Source organism: Netta rufina, assembly GCF_964035555.1.
Source record: "Netta rufina genome assembly, chromosome: 5".
In the NCBI taxonomy this organism is placed as follows: Eukaryota; Metazoa; Chordata; class Aves; order Anseriformes; family Anatidae; genus Netta; species Netta rufina.
Genome location: NC_140128.1, coordinates 42,196,075 through 42,219,672, shown reverse-complemented (window position 1 = coordinate 42,219,672; position 23,598 = coordinate 42,196,075). Strand labels below are relative to the sequence as shown.

The window sequence follows — 23,598 nt, the reverse complement described above, 5'->3', positions numbered from 1 at the left end:
ATGTGCGTAGACTTCATATGGATCCAGACTACGTATCGAAACGGAAGTCGTTACACGACTGGAGCCTAAGTTACTGACATTACGAAAAGGTGAGTGTGTTGTAATCAGAAGGATATAAAACAAACAGAGCCATGATTTTCGTATCTCCTTCCAAGTTCTCTGAGGCTTTGAAAGAGATTATTTGAGTATTAAAGCAAAGCTCATGCCTTGGTAAGAACAAATGTCGATGAAATGGCCAATATCAACAAGCAGGAGTTTTCGGAGTTAAAGTGGATAGAATACTCTCTACTGAGGAAAAACAAGCCATTTCACTCTCTGACTTTTCTGCCTTCTCTTTCCACATTAAAAGCAATCTAGAAAAAAAATCATTCAAATAACTCTAATTAGAAAGAAAACAAACCTAAAAGTCCTGTTTCCAATGCTGCAAGAAAGTAGTGTGAAGGTCAAGCATGTGGAAACAGAAAGGACAGTTTGAAAGGCGAAATTTTCTCTTATTTTCTGCTTCTTCCTGCACGTGCAGAAATCACTGGTGGTTGTTGCAGAATGAGCTTTCCATCTGTAGAACTGGTTTTTGGTTTTGTTTTTTGATATTTAACTATTCAAAGTGTCTTCAGCTACTTCAACAGGGGCCTGCAAAAGAAGGGGTCCCCCCCCCAGCCCTGAGTTGCCATCTCCAGCAGCCACTGCATCTTCCCTCTCCAGCACCCTAGTCCATGCTCTGATTACAGGATTTTATTTCCACATGAAAAGCTGAGGCATAAAAGGAAGAAAAAGGAATCTTCTGTTCCAGTTTGGCATCCCTGACCCATACCTCACTCTTCCCGTAAACTAGGGCCTGGTATGCCTCAGCCGTGGCAGCGTCAGCGGTGCTGAAGCCACTTTGCAAGCGCAAAGCAGTTCTGAAGCCAGTTCTGGAGCTGCCCTTCCACTTCTCAAAACAAACCCAAACCCTGGGCTATTTGGGGGCTTTCCAGCACTGGAGTGCCACAGTGACGCACGGAGACAAAATGAGAAATAGTTCGGGGAGGGATGAGGGAAGGAGCATGCCACAGCCTCCCCCACAACCCCCAAATCCCATTTCATCAACCACCTACAAAACAATGGCAATTATTATCAGGAGAGCCCGCAAGCCCCTCTTCCCCACAGCAGAAGGCCATCAAAGGAGGGAGGATAACCGAGAGCGGACAAGAAAATGAAGGAAACGCAGAGGCAGCTCGGAGTTTAAAGGTGATTTATTGCTTCACAGCAACACGACGAGAGGATTTCACACATCACACAGGGCAACGCTTCCCCCCCCCCAAGGGCAGCGGGGGCTCCCCAAGGCCACGATTAGCGCAGAAACAGCCCCCCAGAGCCGCACATGACGGGAACCCCCTGCCCGCAGCCCCCCGGCCCCCGGGGGGCTTTTCCCCCCCTCCCTGAGGCGGCCGGGGCCGCGACCATTGAGTGGGGTGGGGGGCGGCGGGCGGGGGGAGTCACCTTGCTCTGCACCCCCCACACGCCCTCAGGTAGGCTCGCCCATCACCATGACAACAGCCAATCAACGTGCCCCTTTCCCCTCCCCACTAAGGTTGGCCGTCCGGAAGCCTGGAGAAGGCGCGCACCCCCTACTCTCCCTTTCAGCCAATCAGAACGCAGAGAAAAAGCGCGAGGTGGGCGGGGCCTCGCGCCGCGCCGCCTATAAAAAGCGGCCGGCAGCGGCCGCGCGGCTCATTCGCGGCTGGCACTGGAGGTGGAAGGGTGGTGGGAGCAGGGGGAGTCCAGCCGCGCCCGTCAGCTCATCGCCCTAACGGCCTCCTCACCGCCTTTTCCCCGCACCATGAAGACCAAATTCTGTAACGGCGACACCGACCCGTCCCCGCTCGGGCTCCTCCTCGGCTGCAGCCCCGGTTCTGCCGGCGGCGGGGGCGGTGGTGTGCTCCCCGCCGGTGGGCAGCCCCCTTCGGCTCTCCCTCACGCCGAGCCCGAGGGGAAGGAGCCCGTCCCGCCGCCTTCCTCCCCGCTGCCCCCGCCAGCCCGCGAGGAGGAGCCGCCGCTCGACCCCCGCACGCGGCGCAGGGCCTATCTGTGGTGCAAGGAGTTCCTGCCCGGCGCCTGGCGGGGGCTGCGGGAGGAGCAGCTGCGCATCGACCCCATCAGGTCAGTGCTGGGGCCGCCTCTTGGCTTTATTTCCCTTCAGTTTCCCTAAATTCGCCTCTCCGCGCCCCACGCTGCGCTCCCCCGGGGCGCCGCGGGCACGCCCCTCCACCACCCCCACCCCCCCGCTATTTCCCTACGGTTGTGGTGCGCCCCCACCCCCCGCGGCGGGTAATGGTGGGGTCCGGGTAGGGCAGGGAGCGCTGGGGTCCGGCCGCTTCCATCGCGCCGCGGGGGGGGGGGGGGGGGGGGAGCGGACACTCGGAAAGCCCCAGCCTCGCTGCATCCTCCGCCGCCATCTCGGGGGGTGAGAGGATGGACGGGGAGCCGCTGTGTGCCCCCAGCCGGGATCCCCCGGGGAAAAGAGGCTCCGAGGATGCCCAGAGCCGCAGAAATGAGCGGCTGGATGCCGTGTGTCGGGGATGGGGAGCATCTCTGGCCGTGCCGAGCACCGCTCGTGACTCAGCGCGCTGACAGCTTATGGGAGACTGGGCTTTGGCAGCCCCTGGGCGTGAGGTGGGGGAGTTGCGGCAGCCCTGAGGGATGTGTGCAGGATCCTCGCCTTTTTTCCTGCAGGACTGCATCGCCTTTCGGTGTGGCTGCCCTGTATGCTCGTCCAGCCAACGCTAGTTCAGGGTTTCGCTTACAGGCTGTGTGGTGTGTCGATGCGCAGTCATCCCACCTGATCAAACATCTGTGGTTTTAAAGGACACACTTGTCCATTATTCACCTCGGCTCACTCCGAGTTTGCCTTTCTGATCATTTCTGCTTCTAAATATGTGGCTTTCCTAATCGTCCTAACATCTATCCTACTCTGTATTCATGGAATACATGCAAATACCCCCAGTTAGTGATGATAAAGTATAAAACTGTTGATGAAGATCTCAGATATATATGTGAGCATGATTAACTCCTTAAGAGTCAGTACAGAAAATGTATTTGTAAAGTACTTTTGCTCACTTGACAATGCTACTGACATAATAAGTTGTTAAAGGGAGAGAGTCTTTAGAAAAAGTGGCGCTGTTCCTAGGCAGTGTTCCTAGGCTACAGAAACCACCACACTGATATTTCTGTAATCTGACTTGCCTGATTCTGTTTTCATCTTTAGTAGTCTGTGCTGGTGACTCTAGTACTTTCTAAAGCCTTAGGTTTTAGCACAGTTACTACTGTGCTTCTTGGAAACTTCCTCTCTAAAATACTACTTGAGAAATTGCTTGGTATCTTCTGATTGGGAGGAAGAGAAGATGGGCTGAACTTTAAGAATGTGTTAGCTCACGGGAACTGGTAGTTGCATTTATTTTGGCAAAAGCCTTTTCACCACTGTAAGGAGAACACAGTCGCGTTGGTTTGCAGATTCTGGTTTCACAACAGTTGAGCAGTGTGTGTTCTCCAGTCGCTACTGCTGTTTTGGCTGTGTTAGTACAAATCATGTTTATGAATGCCAGTTAAGTAAGTACATGATATCATAGGATGAGGCAGTCCATATTCTTTGTTTCCAATGAAGGAAATCCATGCCTAATCAGAATGCAAACATAAGTACACCTGATTGCTGTGGTTATTTGGGGAGGTTATGAATAGTTTTGAAAAAAGGTGACCCTTTTGGAAGTGCTTACCCTTCATTAATTGGTAGTAGACTAACTAGTAGCTTATCTATCTAAGGGTCCTTTAACTGTGTTAAGCTGCTGAGTACTTTTTAGAAGGAGCATACCTTTTATTACCTTCCTGTATTAATTTCCTTGATTAGAGGTAACTTCTAATGCAGGCAGTGTGTGTTCAAGTAATTTAAGTGTTCATACCGTGTTTGTTTAGCTCTAGCCCAGTGTTTTTTATGAAGTCAGTTCCAATGTATTTCCCTCCTACTTAAATACTGATTTTTTCCTTATGGACTTAGAAAAGGTGGAAGATGATTTTCAAAACCTGTCTTGGAATGGTTCCAGTGAACTCCAAAGTGTAGCTGGTATAACTAACCAGTGTTGATCCCCTCTGAAAGTAGGGTTTTGCTCTTCATTTGATACCCTTTCCATCTGTTTTTTCTACCTGTTCACCTTCATGGCTCAAAGTTACTCCATGTTACTTCTCTAAACATCTGTTTTTGAATGCCTGCCAAGCCACCTGGTTCTCCTCTGCCCGCTTTCTTGAGCGTGTTGCACAGCTGCTGTTTTACCCTGTTCTCCTGATTTTTTTTTTTCCTTCTCAGTCATTGGCTTTGGGTCTGTAAGTCAGCTTTTCTGTGTCATCTCCCCGTATATAACTGTCTGCCACTTAATTGGTAGCCTTCCCCTAAAAGTCTTTACTACTTCCACAAAGATTGTAAGAGAATCCAGAAAATCACTTAAAAATGTTGAGATGAGTATCGGGTTGGGGATAAATATCACTTGTAGCATGCTTCTTTACCTGGCTTTTAAATCTGTGCTTCCTCATCCCTTTACTGGTAGCTTCTGTGTTTGGATTGTATCTGTTTTTGAAGGGTGTCTCTTTAATTATGAGACAAGTGTTGCAGTAGAACTGATTTGCATTTCTGTTCTGCAAGTAAACCAGACATTCTGGTGGTACTCTCTACTGTAAGAGGAAGCAGAAATAGGAAAAAATCTGCTGCAGCAAGTGTATTTGTGATCATATTAAGAAAAATGGTGATGCATCTAGACAACGTAGTAAAAAAAAAAAAGTTGACTAGACTGTCTGTAATGTGACTACCAGAAACCAAGGAAATTCACCTCTAATGTAGTATCTATTTTGTTTGATAAATCCATAGCATACAAAGATGCTGTCACTTTTTCCCTGATGATATGAAAAGCCAGCGTACTTGTGTAACCCCCAATGACTGAAGCACAGGTCTCCCCAGTTTGTGTCCTATCTGATAAGACTGGGTGATTTCTTTATTTTAAAGAATTGTTTCAAATTTAAAACTTAATTCTACTCTTAAAATGAGTCAGAGTGATAGCACAGTATGACTTGCATCAGTACCACAGATAGTCAGCTTTTAAATCTTTGTAGCTAATTCTTGTAGTTGGCAGCTCAGTGATACCAGCTCTTAATTGTTTTGTATGCACTGCATGATGTGAAACTACTGTCATCTCGATCATTTGTGCAAAAAAGTATTTCTGACAAGACTAGTTAGGAGTCTTGAAAATATTTACATTAACAGAAGTCCACATCTTAGCTGTGTAATGTGTTTCACTACAGTTTGTTCATAGCTCAAACCATAATGTGGATTACAGTGAGCTGTATGTTAGGAAGCATGGGGCTGCCCATCTTTTTCCTGAAGTCTTATGGGTTACTGGTAGTGTTGGAAAATTGTTTCTCATGAGAGTAGATCTGTCATGTGTATAGGTATGTTAGTATGTCTCCGTACATGCTCATCCAAATTAGATAATCACTAATCACCCTTGTCTTTGCAGAGGTGGCCTCAGCAACATGCTGTTTCAGTGCTCTCTACCTGATACCATTGAGACAGTTGCAGACGAACCACGGAAAGTCCTCCTGCGCTTATATGGTGCAATCCTGCAGATGGTGAGTACATAGAGTGCTTTGGGAGTGGGAGGGCTTCTGTAGCTTAATTGTGCTATGTTTGGAGATCTTCATCTGTGACACACTGCAAGTGTGCTGCTTTATCCATTTGGGAATGTTTTAGTGGCAGTGGGGTAGATTGTTAGCTTAAGGCAGTTCTTTATAGTTTGTTATTGCCTAGAACTTACACTCCTTTCTACACAGATCCTGACTGGCGTGTATCAGCTGAAGGCTCATTTGCTGTCCGTTTGATCAGTAATGTTTTGTTCGTGGTGTTAAGTTTGGACTGTGGTGTTTCAGAAAAGTTATTAAAATCTGCTTCTGTACAGTATTGTAGGGCTCTGGCATAACTAGCAAGATTGCAAGAGACTAAACCGCTTAATTTTAATCTTGGTAGCACTTACAAATCTGAGATTGAAGTTTTTGTCAAACTTAACTGATACAATGCTCAAGCATTTTCTCAGGGACATGAGTAACTGTTACTGGAAAACTTGATCTGTAGTGTTAGAATAAAAATCAAGCACAAACATCAATATCATATAGCTATCTCATTCCAAAATATGTTTTCCTAAGTGCGTGATGTGCCCCATAGTTGGTGTAGAAACTTAAGACGTTTACCAAAATCTTCCACTGTTCCTTTTCTTTTATCTGGTCAGTAAAAATAGCAAAACGGAAATAACATTGAAATTTGTCAAGCCTTAGGAGAAATGGTTGGCAAATCCGTTTCAAACTGCAAGGTTTAAAATCAAGACAATTTTGTAAAGGTGATCTCTTCTAAAGCTTACAGGCTATTACTATAGGACTATACAGCAGATCTTTTCTTACCCATCTCTGCTAGACATTTGATTCTTCTGTAATAAATCATAACAAGTGTTTAACCTTACAAAAAATTGCAGCTTTGTAAAATTACATTTGGATGTTGTCAATTTGACTTTGAGGGTCTGGTTTCATTATCTATTATAAATTTGTGATATTTTCCAATACTCAGTATCTATCAAAGTTACTTGCTTTATCAGTTACTTGCTTTGAGTAACTGATCCAATATCTGCAGGAGATTGTTCTTGAAATTTCAGCCCATTCTTCCTGCATCTGCTGCCTTGATCAAGCATACTATCAAAAATACCAGTGATATTGTCACTTAACTGGCTTTAAAGTATTTTATTATGTAATGTGAGATACTAACTTTGCCATGGTAGCAAACTACCAGAAATATGTACAAGATCCTAGTGGCTTGAAATAACAAGGAATCCTTGGCTACAACACCATACGTGTGTTGAGGAAGTTAAACTGGTAAACAAGAGAAGTGTGTAGAAATTTATTAGATTCAGCTTAAATAGTCTGTCCTTTGGCTTAAGAGAAATCAAAAGCAAAGTGGAGGAAAAAAACTTTGGGAAACTTTTTGAAGTCACTAGGGTTGATAACATTTTTTCATAATAATGGCTTTAATGCAATGCTGACTTGATATGTAGAAGGCTTCAGTAGGATCATGGGCTGTAAAACTTACATAGTGATAGAACTTGTGTTGCCCAAGAGCTGTGAAGAAATGTAGCTTTTCTCCTTTTTCTCCTGTTTTTTTTAAAGGAAATGTAGATTTCAGAGTTTGGTTGCCCTTCTCTTCCCTCAGGGTTTTTCTGAACTTGTCTTTTCTGTGCCCCTATTCACTGAAGAAATCAAAACAAAATTTTGGTCTCTAAAATCAGAGAACTAATTTGGTTTGAAAATTGAAAGTGTGTTCATAACTTTCTAACCTTTCTGCTCTTGGTGTTGAAGGATCTTTTGAGATGTCTAACTTCCTTTATTTCCATAGTGGCAGTGAAATGACTGCTCTTGTTGGTGCAGTTCACTAAAGGTTAAGTAAGCAGAGAAAGTCCCAAGGTAAAACTTTCAGATTGCATTGAGGTTCACAATTTTTGTCAATAAACATTTGTCTCTTCCAGCCCCTATACCTTAAGTACAAATTAAAATATAAGCAAACTGTTTTATTGGGGTATTTTGAAAGCCTCATTTAGGATTTGTATGAATTTCAAGGTGGCATAAGCAGAATCTTATGACAAGCCTGTTGTCATAAGGGAGTGATTTGATAATTTTTTTTACTAACGTCACTGAAGCTTAAAGCCCCATAGAAATTAAGGGACACGGGTTAGCAAGTTGAGTTCTGAGACCTTAATGTTAAAATTGAGACTTTGTTCTCAATGACTTAACTTTAACTGCCACTGGGTATTAGTAGTTACTGCTTGTTTGAGCCTTTGTAACATGTTTTAACTCTTGTCCATTTTATTTCCTGTTGAAATTGGAGTGCAAAACAGTGATAGCAGCTCCTCTTATTTCTTGCTGTAAATACTATAGATCTGTAGCAATCCATACCAAATTGATATAGGTACAGTTGATGAGTTTAAGTTAAAACACTGAATAGCATAGATATGAAAAATAGATACCTGATACTAACTGAAGAGTGAATAATCCATCATTTTCTCCGAGCCACCTGTTAAAAGAACCTTTCTTTGCAGTTTGAAAATAGCCCCAGTTTGCTTATTATGAATCTTGGAAGACACAAATGTCAGTACATGAAACTCATCCAATATAAACCATGCCAGTTGGCTAAAGCTGCCACACAGGGAAGGCTCTGTGCCTTCCTCTGTCATAGCTGATATGTTTAAGCCAATTTTTTTGTGTGCATGAATGTTTTGGGGGGAGCTGGGGGGACATGAACTGACCTGACTTGGCCATTACTATGAATGGTCGCACTGGCATGGATGTTTCAAAATCAAGGACTTCTCTTGAGTATATCCTTGAGCAGAACTTTTTTTTTTTAAGAGAAGAATTTGTGCTTGTGACAGGTTAAAGTACTAACCACATTAAAACTCAAATGTTTGAGGCACAATGCAGATATGTCATACATTGGAAAAAGGGAAATGTCTTACTCTGCTGCTTATATTCTTGCTCCGGCTTAGTAGCTAAATTGAAAGGGGAGCATTGAAAGTAAAACTTCCTCATTGCAAAATGGCATAACTGTTGGCTGTGTTCAGTTAAAACAACTGACACAAAAGGTTCTCCAACAGTGGTATTTAACGTTCAGACTTGAAGATTGGATTTCATACAGATCACTGCAGTGGTTCTACTTAAATTCAGAACAATCAAAAATTCCCAAGTCTTAGAAATGCCAATAGGATTGCAACATGTGCTAGCGTCAACAACAGAGAAGCACAAATTAAGGTGAATTTCTTCAAAGTTCACCTATCAAAAGGTAAAATGGGAATTGATTCCCAGTCTTCTACACATGTCAAAAGAACCTTGAACTCCGATTCACTGGGGCTCTGTTACTTTGCAATAGCCAAACCAAAATCTTGTATATAAATGAGGAATACCAAACCAGTGTACCTAATTTTCATCTCTGCTCTCTCAACTTCTCTGTGAGCAGACACGGAATAAGTATAAATGGTTGCCACTGTTCTGTGGTAGATCTTTTCCCATACCTGCCTTGCTGCCTTTTATTTTTTTTAACTAAATAAAATGCAGACTGCTGTGTAACTGTAATTATCAACGTCTTCTGTGGTTGTTGGTGTCCATGTCTGTTTGTAGCATGGAGTAACTACAAATCCCTGGCACTGGCAGACGGCTTGAAAGAAACCAAGCACCTCTTACGGGGATATATTTGTGTTGGGTGGAGTTAAGGGTGTTCTGGGGGTAATGTACCACTTTAGTTGTATATGCATGTGTTCTCTGCTGCAGGCTTGCCCATGCGATCGTGCCTAGAGCACTCTGGTTTCCAGGTGACAGACACGATTCACGGTATAGTATGAGATCTCTGAAGTTGGAGCGTTCTCTACAGCTTTCATTTTCTTTAGTACTGGATTTCATTTGTTTAAAAATAAGGCTTACGTAGCACCAGCTACTGTCTGTGCATCTGAATGTTTAGTGCAATAACAAAATACCAAAATACTGCCCCTTCCTTTCCTCTGCTCCCTCATAAGAGAATGGTAACTTGAAATGAAGAGGATTAGAGATGTCTTTGTGGCTTTTGTAGGACTTGAACTGTGAATATTTCATGCTCTAGGAGTTCAGCAGGCTAGTTTCAGTTCCCGTCAGTGATCAAGGGCAAGTCCTCAGGAGAAGAAACAGGTATTGTTAAATCTAAAATTTGCATTCCTATCCCGTTCAAATAAATGTCTTCCACTAGCTTCTGAAATTAAAAAAGCTTCCCCTGCATAGGTTGCTTCTGTAACTTCTCAAGCAGTTCCTTTTGGTGTTGTAATTCCTTAGGATTTGAAAATAGTGCACTACCTTGATTTAGACCAACTTGAACACAAATACAGCTGAGTATATTCAAAAAAGTGGAGTTAAAACCTAAGAATTAAATTTGCAGGCAGAGCCAACAGTTATTTTAGAAAAAGGTGAAAGTTCCTCCCTCCTTTGTACAGAATTCTTCTGTCACACGCCATTTGGTGTCTTTATGTAGCGTTGATCTAGCTACAAGAGAAATGTGAGAATAATAAAATAAGGAGAAAGTGCTGGGAGAACTCTATTTTCTCTCAAGCTGCCAGAAGTGTAAGCACTGTCTGGTCATCTTTTTCTAGTCAGAGATCAGGTAATGTGGAGTGTCACCCCTTGTAGGACTTCAATCTCATACCTGAATTGTGCTGCCTTAAAATCAATGTACATGATCAGTAAATTGTAGAGACTATAAACAACTTCTGATGTTGTTGTGCATCTAGTTATCCTCAATTGCTAAGATTGTAATGAGATTTATTAATGTGCTTTGAGAATAAGCCTTATTGCAGCAACAGAACACTGAACTATTTTAAATAGGTTGCTCCCAAAGATGTAGACAGCATGCCCCTTACTAGTTGATATTTCTGTTTAGAGGGAATGATTAAAAACCTGGAGTTACTTAATTGTTCTCTGGGGTAAATAAAATGTCCTCATTGCTGTAGATGTAAATAGCTCCCAGATTTTTTTAGTTAGCGTGCTATTGGAGTTTCAGCCAAGAACACAAGCTAGAAATGTAGATGAAAAATGTCATGGTATGAAATGTTTGAGTTTAATTCTTAAATTAAAATTCTTGCTATATAAAACTGCAACCTGCTTTACTTTGTGTTCCTTGACCACATGTACTAGAGGCTTTCCTAATACTAGGCTGAGTACATGGCCACTTGTGAAGACTGATCCTCTCCAAGCTCCCATTCACATTTTCAAGTTATTTACAAATTACTTGATATTCATTCTCATCTTGACAATAACGCTCTGTGCTGAGGGAACAGAAAAGAGGAAGGGATGCTGCAGAAGTCTCCTTTTCTGATGACTCTGCGGTGCACATCCCTAACTGCCTCTTTCTAATGGCACGGTAGGTGCCATTGGGATATCTCCAACGCTAATTTGAGGTGGACTCGTAGAACTGGCTAGCTCTTTACACAGTATGACTTCTGTAAAGCGGATGCCAGTTCAGGTTCTAGGGAAAAGCCTAATCTGCTTACCTTCTGATGAACTGACCCATTCTGAGAGCACCATTAATCAGGAAAGACTCCTGGATGGTGAGTAACTTTCTGACTGTTCAAGAAAAATCTGTAAGATGCAATAGTGGTATTGATGTAGGACATGCTTGTTCAGAGAAGCCCTCTGTAAATTACTTTAATATTACTGTGTAGCTACACATTTAGCTTTAGTGAATGTTTTGACTTTATTAATTTCCCTGAAAGGAATATAAACTAATAGTAGTTCTCCTACTGTCTTGTTTTAAGCTTATTGTCCTAGTGGAATGGGAAGTACTTGCTGAAAGACCATCGTTTCCTGTTAACTATACTTCTTCTATAGCTTCTGAAGTACTGTAACTGCATAGCTTGTGTAAATCATTAGCTTGTTGTACTGTATTTAAGGCAGCTGGTGTTGCTTAACTGTATTCTATTAAGTTCCTACTTCCACCCTTGTTTTGGACATGTTAGAAGGTTGGAACAGAAAGGTATGCACCCGGTTCTGGCAATGAAATGCTTTTGTTCAGAAGGTGGAGATGCAGGCTACCTTTATGGGCCTCTGAACCTAGTCTGGTTTAAACAGTCTACGGTGGAATTGCAACATAAGTAGCAGCCACAAACTGTCACTAAATCTAAGCAAATACTTGCTTTCTCTTCTCCTTACCTTCAGACCTTTAAAGGACAAGGTTTTTTATCGCATCTTGAATTTTAAATGTGCAGCTCCATTGAAAGTATGTGCCACTGAAGGTTTGGGTACTGAGGGTATGTTGTAATAACTCAAACTGCCTTGTAATGACCGTTATCAAACCTAACACAATTCATTATACGTGGAATTGGTCAAAGTTTTGCTTGATTCAGCAGTAAGAGCTGCAGTATACTTATGCTTATGTGGGCATTTCATTTGAAGAAAAATCCTAGACTTGCACAGCCAGTGCATTGTGGTCTATGCACATATAGCCTGGACAGTCTACAATTAAGAAATCCTAGCCATGAGAATTTTGGAAAATAAGGTAGCTGCAAGTGCTTTGCAAGCCTCAAAACATGCCTTTACTAATAGTCCTTCTAAAGCTTTTATGTAATCTATGTAATTTATCACAAGTGCTTTAGCTGCAAGAGGAATGTCATCCTAGATGTCATTCAGAGGAACTGAATTTTCTCTTAGTTAAAAACATTCCTCAAAGCTTCTGATACATTGAACTCCAGTTCTGAAATACTGGGAAACAACAAGAAGAAAAAAGCTGAAACCCAGCTCCTGGGCTATTTATGGGAGTGGCTTGGTCTCAGTGGCACATCCTTTCGAAAGGTTTTGGAATTGGTGAAATAGTATTGTGGTCAGAGATGAGATGGATACTAGTGTTGTAGTTGTCACAGATCAAGACAATGTTGAGGCATCTAGTTAACTGTAGCTGGCACTTCTACTCCCTTTGTTCTGGTGGTTGCAGGTTAATCATGTTAAATTTCATCTTCTCATTGTGTTTGTTTTTTCTCATTCATAGAGGTCCTGTAATAAAGGAGAGTCTGTACAGTCTCAGAAGGAAAATGACTTGCAAGTAAGTAATTAAATTTGCTTACTTGACAGAATTTTATAAATAGAGAAATGTTACGAGTCTGCTCATTCTGAACCAGTAGTTAGTAGTAGCCTGGTGTCTGGGCTGGATTTCTAGAAACCATAGAGAGTAATGAAGAAAACAAATCTATTTGTTCACAGAAGAGACACAATGTGAGTATCTGTACATAGTTTAGAAAGATTTAAGCATTCCACATTTGCACTAAACATCCCTATTTCAACACTAAATGGCTTTTTACTGATTCCAACCCTTATAACACTATAGCTGTTTTGGGTACTAGGCTCTTTATGTGGTAGAGGAATACTGGTACTCTGCTTTACCTAATCCATACTTTATAATCATTCAGCTCTTCTGAGGAAAGTGATATGGAGCTGGAGAGAACTTCATTTTGAGCACAAAGTGGTTTTGATTAGCATAGAATTTGGTAGTTTAGATTTCTACCCTGATATTTCTCCAAAGAAATATCATTTTGGCATGTTAGCCAGATGCTTTCCTTGTCTCTTCTCAGTTCTGTAATAGTTCTGGTAGTGATGAGGGAGAAGTACATCTTATTTAAGTGCTGCTTTTTTCTTTTCTGCTTTTTACCTTCTGGGAATACCATCTGAAAACAGTTCAAGCATTTATTTTCTAGTGAGTGGAAATCAACTCAGCTTAAACTGGCTTTAACGTTGTTCATGAGGGACTACTTCTGAAGCTTTGTTGAATTTTCAGTTACGGAGGTGATTTATTTATTTATTTATTTTACAACCCACCACCACTAAAATACAATAAAAATGTTCCTGAACTTGTAAAAGAAAACAAACCCCACCCTGGTGCCAGCAACTCAGAAGTTTTGCAGTACAGGAAGCAAGGCTTTGAACTTCAGAGCTGTCTTCATTTGTTGCCTGAAAATAGTGATTCTAAGATGTGATCAGTGCTGGTAGACTGTTTTCTGCTAGGAGCTCCATGTTGCTAGAACTTCACTGTTGGATTGGTGAATTTAATTGTTTTCAGGAGGCACTTGATAATTTTCTTGAGTCTAGGTAAAAATTGCAGTGAGATATGATCATAGGAGTCCATGGCATACTCTGGAGAGAGCTGTTTATTTCCACACCTGTATTTGACATTAGTGTGTGGAGTGGAGGTCCATCACATATTATGAAGGAGGAACCCTGGCACCAGAGATGTGTAGATTATATTACTCCAGAGCTCTCACTGTCCTTGTTCTCAAGTGACCAGTCTTAGAGCAGTCAGTTCTTTTGCTGCTTTTTTTAAACCTTTTTCCTCTTAAGAGCCAGGCCCCAGAGCATTTGAACTCAAATGTCATCGTGCTGCTGCTGTTAGGTAGTGTTTGCCTATACTTCTATCTTGAAGCAGATTGTTCATGGAGAGAGGCTGTCATTAATACTGCTGAAACAGAAGTTTACAAACTTGCAAGCACATAGTTTTGGATTATTTTAATGTTCTAAATTCTAGAGTGTTTTACATGACAGGATTAGGCAGACACATGGCAGAAGTAACCCAGAAGTGAACTGTAAGTAAAAGGAAATCTCACCCTTTCTGGTTGTCATTCCTGATGTATTAAAGAACATATTAAAAAGGAACAGGCACATGGCTTGTGAAAAACATGGCCCCTCTAAGCTCTGCTATTAAAATATGACTTGAAGTTCTACTCTGTAGGTGAAGGACTATAGAAAAACACTAGGATTATAAACCATTCTAGAGTTTTTTTTTGTTAATGAATCATACATTTTCTTTGAAGTTTCTTTGGGCTAAGGTGTCAAACTAGGTGGGTTCAAGGAATACATAAGTTTGAAATCGGAACAGAAAAACACTTCCCTGCAGAAAATGGATTGCAGTGACAGGAACTCATAGGGTATTCTCAGAGATGAAGGGTAATTGAGAAATCTGGTCATATCGGGTTATTCCTTTTCTTTGCCACTTGCTGTTATCCAAACATGGATTCTTCTAGTAAGATGTGGAAACAAGGAACTAACATCTTAGTGGACACAGCCAACAGGATTGCTCTACTCAGATTGTTAAAATGCCCTGTAGCTGTACTGGTAACACAAGTTTAGTGTCTGTTGGCACTGGGGTAGACATTTAGTAACCTACATCTAATTTGCTTTTTGGTCTTTAGTGTTGGGCTTCAGAAGTGAACTGAAAAGTTCACAGCTATAGTGGTGAGTGCATGTGAAATGATTAAAAGTATATTTTGGTGCGTGCATTCCTCCTCAAGGAGATGGAAAAGCCGTGGCGGACATGGATGTAATGCATCCATATACAAGGCATCGTACACTCTCAATTGATTCTTGATGGCCTTTTCATTTTTAACTCTAATAAAAACTTCAGAATGTTGTGCCAGTACTTTGTAATGAAATGCTAGACTTTCTTTAGAAGATACCACAATAACAAGTATAGGGGACAGCAATAAAAAAGCAATGGAACTGCCCAAAGTTCTCTTGGGAGTGGAACTTGAGTTATTTACTGTCTATTACTATCTGCAGTGAAGATAGTAATGCAAAATGCTCTGTAGTCCAGAATACCTGAGAGCTTTCCTTGTGTTGTGCTCTTACTGCTTATGCTTATAAGAATTGTGGGTCAGATTTTGAGGCAAGCTGCACAAATGGGGGAAGAATTAGCAAACCTCTAGGATTTAAGTACGGCTGGATGCCTGTTGATATAATGGCTGGATGTATTGATTTATTATTTTGCGGCTTCTGTTTACTTAAAACTAATCTTACATGTCAAGAAAGCTGTACTTCAGTAGTTTGAGACATACACCATATTTCTATTAACTTTAAAGCCTTTGTATGAAGAAAGCTGTCTGGCCTGTGATAGCTACAGAACGAGTTTATTAATTTAAGGAAAACTTTAAGATTGAGGCATGTTTGAAGATAGCAAAGGAATAATGCTTATTCACACCCACTCACCCTCTCCTTAGCAGGAGTTTAAACTATTCTCTCCCTTTAATAAAAAAAAAAAAAGACCTAAAATGTGCTTAACAGGCACAAATCCTAATTCATTCTTCTGAATGAAAAACTGGTTAGTTCAGTCACTTGCTTCATTCACTTGCATAATTAAAATGTCCTTTTGTAAGGCAGTGCTCCAAAGTTTGTGTTAAAATTGCTAAGAATAATATTTATAGTTTCTGTGATGTGCTTCAGTAGGATAAGCTGCTTCAGGAAATAAATTTGCAGAGTTCCCACAGGTTAGGGAGGAGAAAATAGTCTGCTTTTTGTGTAGTCTTCCTTTGACCTGGCCCATGTATTGGTATCGAAGTCATGCTTATTTCCTCCCCAGTTTTAAACTTGAAAGTAAAACATTTGTATTGCTGCCATGTTAATTACCACTTGTTATTAGTCAGGAAACTTGAGTTAGTAAAATGCCAAGTTCTCTTGAAGCTAGCCCTAAAATTTCTTACTCTGAAGCAGTTTAGCTATAGCATATACCTAAGTTATTGTTGTGGAAGCACCAGCTAATGTTATGTTTTGGTTTTTTATTTCATTTTTTTAATGAAGGGGGCAGAAGCCATGGTTTTGGAAAGTGTTATGTTTGCCATTCTTGCAGAGAGAGCTCTTGGTCCAAAGCTGTATGGAATCTTTCCACAAGGGCGACTGGAGGAATTTATTCCCGTAAGTTCTGTTCATGATTATTTATTGGGCTGGTAGTTGTTTTAATTGGTTGTGACAAGAAGGTCTCTGGACTGCCCGGAAAAGCAGGGATGTGGGAATGGAATACTTGGCAGTCTGTAGTAATTGCTGGCTGTAATTTGATACAGTTATACTGGGTGTTGGAGAGCCCAATTATAGCTCTTGCCAGGGAGAGATATCTAAAACCTCTTCAGCTGTAGCAGAGGCTAATAAATGAAGATAAAAAGGCTGTTAGATACCAAACATAGCATTGGAAGCTATAGGGTAACACTTTCCTCTAACAGCAGCAAGAGCAGGTACTTATGATGTTCTTAAATGCTTCTGCTCAGTCTGCTTTGAGGATATTCTTGGTGTGAGATTTGATATTCCCCAGGTCTTGATCTAGGAGGAAATTGACTAAGTTATAAGTAAGGTAGGCTAGTTAACTTGGCTTTTCCAAAGGCAGCAGTTCTGAAAGTTCATTTGGGATGGAAGAAAAGTGTATTGCTTGAGTACTATCTCATGCTAGTACTTGTATTTCTCAACCATGTTTACAGAATACTGTATTTTATTACAGAGCAGGAAACTAAATACTGAGGAACTAAGCTTACCTGACATATCCGCTGAAATAGCTGAGAAGATGGCTAGATTTCATGGCATGAAAATGCCATTTAATAAAGAACCGAAGTGGCTTTTTGGGACAATGGAAAAGTAAGTTTTATGTTACTTTAAACTACACGAAACAAGATTTCTTGTAAGCAGAGTACCCAAAAAATGTTCTGTAGTTACCCATGGAATTTAAAATAACTTCGGGGGTGGAGGGGCGTTTCATTTAGTCACTCTTTTAAACTTTCTTATTTTTAGTTTAAATCTCACTGTAATATGGGAAGACATGTCTATGACGTAAACACTGTACTGTTTTCTCTATTTTTAACAGGTATCTAAATCAAGTGCTGAGGATTAAATTTACCAGAGAATCCAAAACTAGGAAACTGAACAAACTCCTCAGTTACAATCTACCCCAGGAAATGAAAAATCTGAGGTAAGTTTATCTACTATCTTCCACCTCACAGTTTTATTACAAATGTGTACGTTTGCTCTAACACATTGAACAGCATAATACCCTATTAATTTCACTTGACAAGTTGGAGATTTTGTGATTCTGTGACCAACTTGAGTCTAATGTTACTACAAATTGATAATCACTTGCTGATCACTGTCCAACTTCAGTTCTGATCTTGTGCTCATAATTGAGGAAATTGTGTCTTGACAGAAATGAATAGTACTTAAAATTCTCACAGCAAAACTTGTTCTTTACCTGGAAGTTGAACTGAATGTAAGGATTTGTTGCTGACTAGGTTCTCTATTGCTGTTTTCTAGAGCTATGCTTGAAGCTACTCCATCACCGGTTGTATTTTGCCACAATGACTGTCAGGAAGGTGAGCTACTAACGGCTGTGATCAATGATGCATTGTTCAGCCTTTTTCTGATCATTTGTTTGCTCTCTGAGAGGTAGTCCCATTATCCTGGTACTGCCCTGGCAGCACTGGCAAGGCAAAATGCTTTGACTTTAACAGCCCTCCGAGACAGGTTATAGTGTCATAACTGTGTTAAACCAAGCGTGTGACCTGTACTAACACCTGCTGTTAGCGCAGGTCAGCTGATGCTGGGAGCCTTGGGTGATTCCTATCAAGACTGTATACCTTTCTTAGTGGTCTGAAATATGAGTAGGGTAGGATATCCCGTAGCCCTTTTGAAAGAAAAATAATGGAAAAGTACAGTGAATGGTGAAAATGGAGATGTGGAAAGATTGTCAGCAGTTGTCAATTTTTACTGATGAAAATGGGATTTTGTCTGGTTCTTAATTTCTCTGAGAGTCATGGAGGGAATAATACATTTTCTGAACCAGTTCTCCAAGGAGGTGAGGAAAGAGGAGGCAGGGCTCAAGGTGCTGAGTATGCTGTGCCGGGACTTCCTTTACCCTGTACGGAGGGTAAGCTGGGCTGAGCTGGAAGGATGCTGTACTAGGACCATATGTGGGGCTGTCATGTTCTTGTGGGTCCCAGCCTTGGTAGCTAAGGCTGAGGAATGGGCCTGGAAAAGGGTTGTCCTGAGGGATAAGTAGCATGAGGTGGTGGTATGGGGGAAGCCACTGGTCTTAGTTCTGAAGAGCCTGCTCAGTAGTGGTGGAGTTCAGGCTCTTGTTGCTGGTGTGGGCAAGGTGTGATACCAGAGGAGTTGAGCATGACAGGGCTGGGGTGAGCTTTGCAAATTAAATTTCCAAGGCAGAAGGAAAGTATTTGAAGGCACAGGGAAAAATACTGTGATTGCTCTGTTGGTGCAAAGGTAGGGCATAGAAGACAGGTGTACATATGGGTAGGGGGCAAACTATTGGAGAAATTAGAATTAGTATAAATTGATTTACTGGCAGTAAAAAGTTATCACTTGGCACAGGCAGTCTCAGTGACTTTTAGATGAGTTGTAGTGACAGTGAATTGAAAGGATGGTTAAACCACGTCATACAGCAGAAGGCTGAGCTTTTCAGTGGGTACCTGTTGTGCCACATAGAGCAGTGAAGTAATCAAGGCCATGGCTTTCAGGCTGCTAAAAAGCAATTCCTGTCCCAAGTGTTGTGTGATCAGCAATAGTGCTGTGCACATACGAGAGGTGCTGCATAATTTAGACCTCAAGCATTGGAAAGAAGCAATTCAGCAAGGGCTGCCAAGGCTGATGGTGTCACCTGATTTAGCTGCAAGCTAAACATTGTATTGGAGAAGCAGGACCCTTGGGGAAACTACTTCCCTGTCTGTACAGAAGAAAACCTTGCTTTCAGCTTCACAAGGTCTGTAGTATTTATCTCAATTATCTCAACTTCCAGTGAGCTGGTGTATAGCCAGTGCAACTTGACTACTCCTTTTGCTCATCTGTGTGGATGTAAAGGATAACTGGGATGATCTGAACAATGGTTCTTAAAGTGGTGTTGCTTTTCTATAATGTTCATGTGACTTCACTGAATATGCTGTACATCTTAACACTATCTTGCTTAATATTATCTTACCATTTTTAGGTAATGTCTTGCTTCTGGAAGGCAGAGAGAATTCAGAAAAACAAAAACTGATGCTCATTGACTTTGAATACAGCAGCTATAATTACCGGTAACCCATTTTAGTCTTTTCTGATCAGCAAACGTGTATTGCCTTTTAAAAGACACAGTGAGAGCAAGTGCTGCACTGCTGAGTATCTCTTCATTCTAATGAGATGTGTTCTGTTCTTAGTGGTGGACAAGAAATGTAACCAGTCAAAACAGCTTTGGTCCTGATGGCTTTGTGTAGGCATAGCAGAAGCAGCATGGTTGCAGTTGCTGGAGCTTGTTGGACTAGAGGGCCTGTTTACACACACATAGCTTCTTGTCTGCCCATCAAAACTTCTTTCTAGTGGCAAGATGATAATAGTGGATTGTGTGTACCTAATATATATAGGAAAAGCTTTGCTTTTCTACTTTGTGAAGTTCTTTCGAATGGTTTTCTCATCTGTGCAAACAATGCTAACAGTGATCCTAGGATTTTTGTTACCCAAAATGCTTTCTGTTCTTACCTCAGTCATCTCAGTCGTGTGTTTATGGATGACTTAATGATCCCAACAACTTCACATGTTTAAATGTTAGCAGAGTTGAAACATAAATAGAACTCTGAATGCCAAAATATAAAAGTGGGATGTGTTAAGTAGCTTGATCAGTATGATCTTGCCTGCAAGAATGCTGATGTTAGACGCATCTGACTTAGCTCTAAGAAGTAATGCATACTTGGGTATTTTAAGTGACTGCATTGATGTAAAACTTTCATGGTAGAGTTTTGATTTATAACTGCTCATTTTTACTAATTGATCTTAACTTGCAAAAAAGGTGCAGTTCATCTCTACCTCCTTTTGCAAAAACTGCAGCAAGTTCTACTAAGTAGCCTTGTGCTATTAAACTTGATTTTAGGCTTGCTTAAGCAAGAACAGATGACTAGTGTGTAAATAAAGGCTTTCTTTTTTTCAGAGGTTTTGACATTGGAAATCACTTCTGTGAATGGATGTATGATTACACATATGAGAAGTATCCATTCTTCAAAGCTAGCGTTCTGAAATATCCTTCAAAGAAGCAACAGGTAGGCACATTAAAATAAGTAATAAGCCAGAGTCCAGAGTTCTCAGATCTTAACCCTCCGATTCTGGTTTGGACTTGCTTTGTCACAAACCCTTTCTTCTATAACTTCCTCATGTATAATACTTGATACAATCCTGACTGTCTTTGCTTTAAAACCTTACAAACTTCATTACAAGCAGCCATTCAGGATAGAGTGTTTATGATTTGCCATGTAGATATGCACCACAAAACCAAAATCCTGTAGTTGGGGAGTACAGCACTGAAACAAGCTGGCAGTAACAAAATGTCAGTTGTCTTAATATACCTTTGGTAAACCAAACTTCCAAGCAACTAGTGGAGTTGCTGATAATCTTAAAACTAACTTCAACAGTGTCAATGTTTGGAAAATGTAAATAACACATGAAAAGGCCTGCTAAGTTCTGAAAGAAGTCAAATATGTTTTGAGACAAATTTGTAACTTTCTGATTCCTTGCCTTCTAGCTTCACTTTATTTCCAGTTACCTGTCTGCATTCCATGATGGCTTTGAAAATCTGAGCAATGAAGAGAAGTTCAAGCTAGAAGAGGAAGTGTTGATAGAAGTTAACAGGTAACTTACCATTCTCAGCTCTGTCTTGAAACTTTCATGCTGCCTGCATGTATACCTCATTGGGTGGAGAAACTAAGCTCTTTCCTTATGGTAAAGAAAAATCTGTCAATGTCAAATATTAGACATGTGACATGCATTTAGTGGAGTACATAAAATATTACTCAGTGGGGGAACTAATGGAATCATTTGTAACGGGATATTGAAATAAGTGTTGTGACTCTAGCTGGGTGTCTTGGTAAATATGGTCATGTTATTTCAGGTTTGCCCTTGCATCCCACTTCTTCTGGGGTCTGTGGTCTATTATACAAGCAAAGATCTCATCCATTGAATTTGGTTACCTGGTAAGATCTTTATGATTAAAGTTTTAATTAAAAATGTATGCTCTAAGGAATCTGATACATCAGAGTAAATGAAATGGCTTTTTGACACAACTAAACTTCTAAGTGGAGTAACAAAAAACTTAAATCAACTCGGTACTAGTTTGTGCTCTTTCCTTAGCGTGATAACACTTAAGATTCTATAAATTTCAGAAATGATTGCCATTGTTACATAGACTAGCCTTATGTGGCAGATGCTGCAGTGGCATGACTGTCTTGCAGTGCAGTGATTCTTCTGCACTAAGAGGTCCCATGCAAGAGGGAAGCTACCATGCAGTAGGTGTGAATTTGTGAAGTGAACACTATCCAAGTGCATGTGTAACAGGTTCATGTCTGTTGTGCAACAGTATCAATGGCAGGGAGCTTCTGCTTACAAATCAGCAATTCATGGTACAAGATGCTTAGTGTTCTGCAAAGTGATATAACTTTCAGGTATGTAGAAAATCCTGTGGGAACTGTTGCAGAAGCCATTCTTCTTAGTGAAATCCTGTCCTTTTAAAATTTCTATTCTTTCTGATGTTCTGGTAGCAGCTAACAGTGTTAGAGTTGAAATAAGACCGTAGGAAATCCTAGAAGCGAGACCACCTTTGGAGATCTTTCTCAAATAGATCTAATTACTTGAGATGATGGATTAAAGTAACACAAATATCTTCACTGTTTCCCCATACCAAATAAAGAAACAGAACTGTTCACTGTATGAACGTTCCTTATTTCCCCAGGAATATGCATTATCCAGATTTGATGCATACTTTGATCAGAAGAAGAAGCTGAAGGTGTGAATGTGAGAGGAGCGGCCTGGTGGTTACTGTATGAAGAGGGCAGCTGGACAGAACTTTCACTGTGCTTAGGCTACTGTATCTGTAACGAAGGTGTCACTGAATTCCAGTTCCTTGGAAGGCAGGTGTACAATACTGAAGGCTGTATAGAAATGACTTGTTTACAGTTTCATAAATACATGGAATGAGGTGGGGAGGCAAAAGTAAAAATACAACAGTGCAATATCTTTAAATGCTTTTAATCTAGAAGGTATTTTATATTGTGGGAGAAGCTTACAATTAAGTGTCAATACCATGTTCATTAGAGCAAACAGTGTTACTCTGAGTATGTTTTCTAGGGGTGTGCTGACATTAGGGTGAATGTTGGAAGCGGAACAGCTGTAATGACGCATTGTAGACACTGCCCCTTAATGAGAAGGAAAAGCAAAGGAGACAACTGTTATACTGTGAAGTAGGCTTCAAATCTTACTGTTGAGATTAGATTCAACATGCCCCGTGAACACTATCTTCAAAGCTGCTGATATGTTACACCACTTTAACCATAAAACAGCTAAACACCTTGAAGTGTTATGCTTTAAGGTGTTATCTACATAGACATGAATGTTTCTCTTAAGCTGGTGTGCCTGTGAAGTATGAATGAACTTTGAACTGGACATTCTGAAGGAGTTTGTCTTGAACTGTTCATTCCATATCCTTTGAGAACATGCTTTAGCCCGACCTGGTTGTCTCTTAAAATGCTGCGTCCTGCACAGGGGGTTCTGTGGGCTGGCAGCACTGGGAAGAGTGCCTTGAATTACTCTAGCTACTCCCCAGACAACTGGATTGACGTTGACAATACTTGTAATTGGAGCCCATCTCTCTTCTTGACTTGTTGCCACAGTATATGGCTATAAGGAACAGTAGAGCCAAAGACTGCGGAGAACACTTCAGGAAATTGCTGTTCTGCCCATCCAATGCTTATGTGGCTTGGGAGGTGCTTTTCTTGTACCTCCAATTTTCATGTTCCAGCAATCCAGTAAAGTGGAGCGTCTTGTGGGGAACAATAATGTGTATATTGAAACTTGAGTATAATCTGTGTACATGTCATCTAAAGATTTCTTTAGATTTTTGGGGGAACTTGTTTTATTTTGAACGTTGTTTGTGCTTTCTAACACTGTATTATAAATACAATAAACTTTTAAGTCTACCCTTTTTCATTTGTATAGCAAATACTGTTCCAAGCAGTTGAAGAAAATGTGCAGCATTTCATGTACTGTATAGCATAACTTGTAAAAGCTGTCATTTTATTCTCTAGTATAGAGAATCATTTTGCATATGCAACTATTAATACTTTATAATAAATATAAAGCACTTAAAAATGCCATAGTTGATATTCTTAAGTCTTCATTGTATTTGCAGGATAAACCACTTGCTGTTTCTAGCCT

The 23,598-nt window shown here is 40.8% G+C and overlaps 1 protein-coding gene across 1 annotated transcript; it reads left to right on the top strand.

Annotated features, from left to right (window-relative positions):
* Positions 1-1,725: 1,725 nt before the first annotated feature.
* CHKA (choline kinase alpha) lies at positions 1,726-23,535 on the top strand. The gene is made up of 12 exons (XM_084287844.1): positions 1,726-2,139; positions 5,535-5,646; positions 12,605-12,658; positions 16,177-16,290; positions 16,865-16,998; positions 17,225-17,329; positions 17,668-17,726; positions 19,355-19,442; positions 20,327-20,435; positions 20,915-21,021; positions 21,281-21,362; positions 22,118-23,535. Exons 1-12 carry the CDS (start codon positions 1,820-1,822, stop codon positions 22,175-22,177), a joined length of 1,344 nt encoding a protein of 447 aa, XP_084143970.1. The 5' UTR covers positions 1,726-1,819; the 3' UTR covers positions 22,178-23,535.
* The last annotated feature ends 63 nt before the right edge of the window (positions 23,536-23,598 follow it).